The sequence below is a fragment of the Tympanuchus pallidicinctus genome, unplaced genomic scaffold (assembly GCF_026119805.1).
Source record: "Tympanuchus pallidicinctus isolate F22 unplaced genomic scaffold, pur_lepc_1.0 scaffold8, whole genome shotgun sequence".
In the NCBI taxonomy this organism is placed as follows: domain Eukaryota; kingdom Metazoa; phylum Chordata; class Aves; order Galliformes; family Phasianidae; genus Tympanuchus; species Tympanuchus pallidicinctus.
In genome coordinates this window covers 19118569-19127210 of record NW_026294802.1, presented here as the reverse complement: position 1 = coordinate 19127210, position 8642 = coordinate 19118569, and the positions used below count along the sequence as shown (strand labels likewise).

General features: G+C 43.4%; 1 protein-coding gene across 1 annotated transcript; it reads right to left on the bottom strand.

Moving 5' to 3' along the window:
* Positions 1 to 374: 374 nt before the first annotated feature.
* NDUFA12 (NADH:ubiquinone oxidoreductase subunit A12) lies at positions 375 to 7566 on the bottom strand. The gene is made up of 4 exons (XM_052667402.1): positions 7424 to 7566; positions 6193 to 6275; positions 5771 to 5858; positions 375 to 652 (listed from the first exon to the last, which is right to left on the bottom strand). The coding sequence occupies exons 1-4, from the start codon at positions 7510 to 7512 to the stop codon at positions 472 to 474; spliced, it is 441 nt and encodes a 146-aa protein (XP_052523362.1). The 5' UTR covers positions 7513 to 7566; the 3' UTR covers positions 375 to 471.
* Between the last annotated feature and the right edge of the window lie 1076 nt (positions 7567 to 8642).

Genomic DNA, 8642 nt, shown 5'->3' with positions numbered 1-8642 from the left:
TTACCTTAACACAGGTTAAACAACATCCTTTTAAATTAGGTTAGGAGAGCTCAATAAGGGCTACTTTCTACTAACAGAAACGCTGGGACTGTTTCACAGCACTGAATGAAGGCCACGTGCAGGGTGTGGGTGTGCTGCCACTGTCAGAGTGGCACTGTATTCTTTTGAATGGTACAACTGCAAGAAGTAACTGCCATGGAATGATTACCATGCTAAAACAAGTGAGGGTGGCTTATATAAACACAAGAGCCACTAACAAAATGACAAAAAGCTGAGTATCTAGCAGAAGACTTGCTGTGTATTCTGTCCTCTACTTCTTCCCAGTGTTTTCTCACTTGGTTTTCCCCCCAGCTCAATAAACGAAACTACAGCAGTCAGAGGAAGCTTTTACTTTAAATAAAATTAGCGAAAACACAGTTTGCACTGAAGGCCAAAGTGGAGGCAAATCACTTTTTGCTGTTGTTTTGCCTGTTACTTGCTAGCTGTTGTAGGTGGGACCCACTCCTGTATCTTCTTGCGTGTGGTAGAGTAAGGGACGTACTGCCCAGGAGTACCACTCTGGTTGAACTTATGGTTCTCCCAGATAAATTTACGAGCAACTGGAGGATGAGTAGTTGGAGGGTCATCCGTCATGGAGTGAAGCCAGCGATGCCTTAAGAGGAAAAAAAAAACACCACATTGTTAAGGCATAGTAAGGGGTATTACATGACCTATAATGAGCAAGAAGTCAGGTGGTAAAAGTGGCACCAAAAAAATTTGTGGTTTTTTTCTGTTTGCTTTTAATCACCAGAAAATTGTGCTGCACAATGATATTTCAATAGCCACCTCCGAAGTCTTTGTGAAGCTGCCACTTGGGATATGGGATAATGATTTAAGTTCACCTAAACAATCACATAAATGTTTACTGGCTCCACAAAAAAGTGATTAATACCAGTCAGTAATGGAGCAATTAACAAGTGAGTATAGTCACTACCTTCTACCTATGAACTACATGTCAACTCTACCTCCCCTGCAAATAACACTGATGTTCAAGGAAAGCATCTTCCATAATAATTCACAGAAACACTGCAGCGGGGATAAACTGAATTGATTTTATCCCATTTCTATTTCAGTGCCCAAAGCAAATTTCAAAACTGAATCATTTTTGTTATAAGCCAGTTAACTGTGCATGCAGCATGAAGTACGTGTAATGAGACAGAAGTGAGGCTTTTTGCAAGCTTATGGATGTTTTTACTGAGATGGGATTAAAACAGGCTTCTGCTTATCAGCTTTTGTCAAAGAATTCACCTAAAAATATGAAGTTCTCTGATACTAGTTGTTATTAGAAAGCCTGAAAATTACATCTTCATCCTTTAGCAACAACTCCTGCAGACTGCACTGATACAGCAATACAAAACCTCAATAAAAGTAGTATGAGAGATGCACGTGTCTGACTGACAGAAGGTTGGGTAGTTTTTCAGTTGAGTAGATTCTAGGTATTCGTTTAGAAAGAAAAAGAAATCAAAGCCTTGGATATTACTTTAGTTTAAAAAAAAACAAAAACAAAACTTAAAAATATAGAATCACAGAATGGCTTAGGCTGGAAAGGATCTTATAGATCACTGAGCTCCAACTCCCATTCATGGGCAGGGCTGCCACACATCAGATCAGGATGCCCAGAGCTTCGTCCAACCTGGCCTTGAATGCCTCCAGAGATGAGGCATCCACAACCTATCTATGCAGCCTGTGTCAGAGCCTCACCACCCTCTGAGTAAATAGTTTCCTCCTAACATCTAACCTAAATCTCCCCTTTTTCAGTTTAAAACCGTTCCCCCTCATCCTCCCCTATCACACCATGTAAAAAGTCAGCAGATTTCTGTCTGGAAGAAGGAGATCCCATAGCAACTTGCTTCAAAAAAAGGTGAGTTTGGAGAAGTGGGGTCATACACTTACACTCAATAACCCAGCATCCCACTGCTAACAAAATGCAATGCAATTGTCACCATACCCCACCATCCTCCCATGTCTCCTGCCCCCCTGGAAAGCAATACACATCGAGAGGGAAAACAAGTGTTTTCTTGGCTAAAAATGCAGTTACAAAAGCCCTGACAAAAAAGCTGGAGCAGATGGAGCACAAGAAATGCTTTAAAGCTCAATTAAAATTGACTACAATTCAAGCTTACACAACATCTCCCTTCCAATACAAGTGTATGCACTCTCACTTCCTGAAATGTGAAATTATTGTAATATTGAGTTTATTTACTCATGTAACTCAGAAGACAGAATAGTTTTATTCTCCATTTCAGAGTGACTGCAAAGCTATCCAGTCTAAGACTAAGTCCACGAAGTTTTCCAAAACACAGTATTTTGGAGAAATGCTCTGTTTGCTTTCAGGACTTTCTGGCACACCATCAATTCAAAACTGAGGTCAAGTTTCAATGGACCAGCAAAAAAAGCCCCATTCAGTCATATTTTCTCACTGAAAGTAGAAATAAAATTGCTCACCACAGGTGCTGAAAGAATTTCTCCAGAAGAGATTTACAACATCTGTGGTCTCCTCCCCATTTAAAACATACAAAACTGAAAATTTCACTTTGGAAAGACTTTCCCCTTGACAGCATCCCTCAAAGAGTCCTTTGAAGCCTCGGTGTCTCAGACTCTACTCCCAGATGCTCAAGAAAAGCTCTTCATGCATTAGACTGAACAGCAGAAATAAAGAGATTTGACATCTTGCAGATGGCCAGATTTCTGTACAAACTCTGCCTATAAATCCATGCATGAAAAAATAGGATTCAAAAGCAAGTAATGACTTAGAACCTGAAAAGGAGCAGACGGCTTATACAAAGCAAAGAAAATGAGGAGAGCAGCAGCTCGAAAGAGGCTGAAGCAGTTTCCTGAGACACAGAGCAGCACTACCAATACTGAGGCAGGTAAAGCCTCCAAAGTTCTGCTTTGGAGACAGGAGACCCCTTAAAATACCTTCAAGTGCACTCAAGACCATGTGGGATGCTCTCCCCATTCTTAGACAAATATTTAAAAGCGGAGTGATTTCAGACTGAAGCTACGAAGGACTAGAGCCAATCAGATGTTGTATGAACTGTCAAACAGGAACTGGTGCAGCACGAACTCCAGAGCTACTAGCTCTATGTCCATCTGCAAGGTTCAGTCACTGGCTATGTAAGCTCAGGCTATTTGCCAACTTCCTAAAATCCACTTATTTTTTCCCAAACGAGCCAACCATGCTGCAACAAGAAAGATGAAGGGGTGTGCTACAGTCAGAGGGCATTTCAGTGCTGTCCCAAGTACTTTAAGTACAAAAGCAGGAATTTAACTTTGACTTAGTGTAACCAGAGTGTTTTTTATATTCTTACTAAAGACAGCCTTCATTCATCCTCCCAGGTCTGCGGATGGGAATAGAAGGAAAAAGGGACAAGAAACATCTCCCTTGTGTACCCATGGGAGATTGATTTCTCTGCAACTGATTTCTCATGCAAGCTTCTGCCAGATAAACTGTACAGTAATGTGACAGAATGCCACTGACCCAAAAACACTACACCAGCATTTAATATAGTTATGAAACACAAGTTTATTGTGAAGCTGCTAAATGGATGAAAATTCCCTCCCTCCTCTCCTTCCTGATTAAACTCTTATTCTCACAGGCAGACTTGAAAAAGAGTGGAAAAAAGAAAAAGAGGAAAAATATATTCCTTTCCATTTTGGGGTATGCTGGCACTTAAGTCTGAGATGCTACATTCCTCCCTTTTCTGGCTGCCTGATCAGCTAACGTAAACAGTGTTAATTATGAAAATTAACTTACATTTGAAATTTCATGTTATGAAGTTAGCACTCCTACAGCCTGCAATGCTGCACAGGTTAGTACCAATCGTTCCACAAGTGTCAAAAGGATTTAAAGAAATCAAAAGTGTCTCCAACGAAGTAGATACCATCACCTTGATTCTGATGCTAAGAAACCCTTGAGTAACGAGGTTAAATAAGATCATGTAAATCACAACAAACCAGAAGGCAACATATTCCACTAGGGCAATTTCTTAAAACAGCTGCAGCCCCAATTCCCTGCATAGCACACATCTGTCAAAGCAGCTCTTGATTTCCTTCATGCTGTGATTCCAGCACATCACTGTCAAAAGACATCACACCAATTATTTCAGAATCTGAAAACTGCAAAAATGGTGCTGTGCTGTATTACTGCACGAGGCATTCTTCCTTCCTGCTTTTCCCTTCTTGCCAATACCTGGCAGACAGCTAACGCTGACAACATTAATTCCTATTTCATTTTTTTCCCAGCCAATCGTTTTCAGAATTCTCCAATATGCCAAAGTGTTTTTCCCCAGTTCATCATGCATGAAATGCAAGGTTCACCTGACTGCATCTCAACAGTCCACAGCATTCCACAATCCTGAATGCACGCAGCTGCCCACAGAGTTATCCTTTAAGATGCATGGTGTACTCAACAGCCAGAAACATGGAGCTTGCTCAGCTTGAGTGAACAATCCCAGTTCCCTCAGCTGCTCCCCATCAGACCTGTGCTCCAATTAAAAAAAACAAAACATAACAAGAGCAAAAAATACTGCACAGCTACATCTCCTGACGCTTTCTGTGCACGTGTAACCTTTCACGTCTCATTGCACCAATCAGTGCTGATAATAACGACGAGCCTACTGTTTCTTCCAGTGCATTTTTACACAGTAACAGGAAAGCTTTTCACCTCGCTGCTTTACGTGATGTAAACATGCCATTCTACCTAGAAACATGACTGATACTCAGAAATAAACTTGGTAGAATATTGCAAGGACACAGCTAGTGACACATAAGCACGAGCAAAGAAGGAAAACACTGCCTCAAAGAAATGATAATAGTGAAAAGGATAAAAAGTGGAATCAAACAACAGTTATTATGCAGTCAATAAGGACCAGCTCTGCACTGGCATAAACATGCTGGTCATGGAGATTTCAGATATTAATGTCACTTCTAAAAACCGATGCCACAAAACTCATACTAGAGATGAAAGAGAAAGCATTAACTGCATTAAATGTAATTTGAAGACAGGGGGAGTTTGAAGCAAAACTGACTGCCTAGACAGCCTACCCACGCACTGCTCAGATGTTCTAATAAGAGCCACGTCACTCTGTCTCCCATGCCCACATAATTTTTAACCTATTCCATACATCTGCACATATATACAACATTTTACATTTCAGTTGCAGTGTCTGAAAGCTGCATTGTTGTTTTTTTGTGGTTGTTGTTGTTGTTTTTTGCTGGAGTAGGCACAAATCAAAAATCTGGGTTGTGGTGCTTGCCAGAGCCTAAAGCATAACCTGCCCATCCTGTGATCCTGTGGCTGTTCCAACATTTCTGAATACTGAACACCTCTTTCCAAGAAAAGAATGGGGCTTTGAAAAGGAGAGAAGCTACAAGAACAGGCACTTGTGCCTGCACAGAGCACTCCTGGACACACTGAGCAGCACTGTAGATTTTCTACCAGCTTTCTCCTCTCTCTCATTAACCAGCGTGCAGCTTAATCAAGGAAGAACTTCTGTATCTATGGGAACATTGTGTCAAATGGTACCCTTCTTCTGCAACTTAAGCATCCAGCAAAAACCTTTCTAACCTGAAATGAAAACTAAGCAGTCTGAAGCCTTTTTATCATGCTGCCTCCAAGAAAACTTATTGCCAAAAACTGACGTATTATTTTTTATCTTCTGCTTTGTAATACAAGAACACATACATGCAATTACACAACGTATTCAAGTTACTAAGTCAAATGTCTTACCATTCAGGGGGCACCATACTTCCATCAACTTCCCAAAATGTATTTTTGCCATTCATTTCACTAGTATATATGACCCATCTGTGTCGACCTTGATTAAATGAACAGAAACACTGTATAAACTTAAGAAATTAGTTTCACATAAAGTAGAAAACGCATGAAAACATAAGGAAAACTATTTTGCCTAAAAATATCTGCTATTATGGGCCATCACTGCAAGATAAGTATAGCTATGACTAGGAAGCAGATCAGGATTTGGTTCTTTTTGAGTTTTCTGCACTTTTATTGTCACTGCAGTCTCACATTACTGAACTCAGTGCTCTCACACAAGTAAAGAGCAAGGAAGATGGGCAGGCAATAAATCCTAATTCACCAGCAGTAGAGCTGGGCTGCCACTCAGGAGGTGGTCACATCAGCACACGTACCAAAGAAGTTTCTTTTGTCTTCATAGTACTTGTTTCCGTATTTGTCAACTCCTACCAGTGTACCAGTCTTCAATTCGTTGACCCTGTGAATTCCCAGAACAGCTTTGATTACCTTTGTCTCAGAGTGAAATTGCAATATCAGTTTTTGTTAGACGTTAGCAAAAATCTGTAATTAAAACTCAAACACGTGTATCTAAAGCAAAACAAACAAAGGAACCCCAAAATACTCAGACTTAAGTAGTGCAAAACGTAATCACCAATTCCTGCAACTGACAGCAGCTTGCCTTCACTGTGTGCCCCACTGACAGGACAATGAAGTCATACAGACAGGCCTTGGGGGGCTGTTCAGAAGTTCATAAACCTTAAATATCATGTGAAGTGAGTACCACAGGCACACCTATGACTTGCATTCCACTGACATGTTTTAAAGTGTTTTCCCCCACCTAGATCTGCATATTTTTCCCCCCTCTTCATTGACATTCACCTTAGGCAGGATCACATAAAGTTTCAGCTGCCTGCAGTGCTCTGGGCACTCTCCATCCAGAGCCAAGTGACAGAACACATGTAAACCCATGCTTCCTTGGCTGCAGTTCACTTATCACTTAAAAAAGCACTCAGACTCCCACGTTACTTAAGCCTAAGCAACTAACCTCAGGAAAAGGGATGTTCCATCACTGCTCTCCCTTCCTTCTTTCCTTCCCCTCCTCGTAAGGGTTGTTATGCCTTGTCCTGGCACTCGTGCCCTGAGCACTGACACCAAACACTAAGAGGCATTTAGAACCTCCAAAGGACGTTTCCCAGCAAATTTCAGTGAGCCCCGACCAAGGAAAACGTCTCCAGGCACACAAAGCCAGAATAATTTGATTTTTGGTGTACTGATGTTAAAGACTGTCCTGTTCTATTCTGCAGCCTCACCTCAAGCACTATGTGTGGGCACTACAGTACAAAATGGTCATAAAGCTACTAGAGAGCACCCAAAGGAGGGCTACAGAAATGGTGAAGGGTGTGAAGGCAAGGTGTGTGAGGAGCAGCTGCGGTTCCTCGGTTTGCACAGCCCAGAACAGAAGAGCTGAGGGGCAGCGCTGAGCTCTGCTCTCCAGGCACAGCCGCCAGGGCCCGCGGCCCGGAGCGGCCGCCAAGGTGACCCCACGGGACGGGGAGGGGGGGCGAGGCGAGAGCCAGGAGCCGCCCGCTGCTCGCTCCAAGCGCGCCGCGCCGCGCTCCCTGTTACCTGAGCAGCTGCAAGATGGCGCCGCGGACGCCACCGTGGCCGCCGAGGTGCTTGAAGGCCCGCTTCATCACCTGCACGTACTCCGCCATCTTGGGACGGCGCCGCAGCGGCTCCGGCACCGCCCCGCGATTGGCGCGCACGGGGCGGGGCGGCGGTGATGGGACGGGCGGAGCGCCGAGCTCCGAGGCTGCGCAGTGCTCGTTCGGTTGTTCTTTAACTTCACAAGCCGTTGTTTTGCTGCAAGAAGAAAAATCTGTGAAAAAGAAGTTTTTAAAAAGAGGGCAGCCAACTTTTGGATCACTAAGCAGCTGCAACTCCCAAACCAGTTTCTAAGGATATTCACGAAACTGGTGAACCTGGTCATCTTCACTAAGAATTTAATTCTGAGAACGTTTTCTCTGCTGGCAGCGGTCTGAGAGGTTTGTTTGTATCTTTTTCCCCGAGGGTTACAATGGATAAGCTGGGTCATTTCATGGATCCACGTGGCACTGTGTGTCCTTGTGGTTACACTGAGACGGCTCTGGAGGATGGCACTTTGTAACTCCAAGCTGGCAGAAGGGATTTCAGGCCTCACCTGCAGTACTGTGTCCAGTTCTGGGCTCCCCGATGCAAAAAAGACAGCGATCTCCTGGAGAGAGTCCAGCAGAGGACCACAAAGATGTTAAAGGGCCAGGGCCAGGAGCCCCTGTGAAGAAAGGCTGAGCGAACCTGTTCAGCCTTGAGAAAAGAAGACTGAGAGGTGATCTGATTAATGTTTATAAATATCCTACTAAGTGGGAGTCAAAGAGACACGGCCAACCTCTTGTCAGTGGTTTGTGGGATCAGGACAAAGGAAAACAGCCATAAACTGGAGCATAGGAAGTTCTGCACCAATATGCAAAGGAACTTCTTCAGAGTAAGGGTGACAGAGCACTGAAACAGGCTGCCAAGGGAGGCAGAGGACTCTCTGTCTCTGGAGATGTTCAAGACCTACCTGGACGCCTACCTGTGCAGCCTGCTGTAGGGAGCCTGCTTTGCAGGGGGGCTGGAGTCGATGATCTCTGGAGGTCACTTCCAGTCCCTACAATTCTGTGATTCTGTGATTAGTGTCATAATGCAACCTTAATCGTACAGCTTATTGAAGCTTTTATGGAACAACATTCATAGAAGCAGGAACTTCTTACAGCATCTTCACATTGCATTTTGATTCTTCCTCAAGCCAAGTAAGTCTCCACAAAGA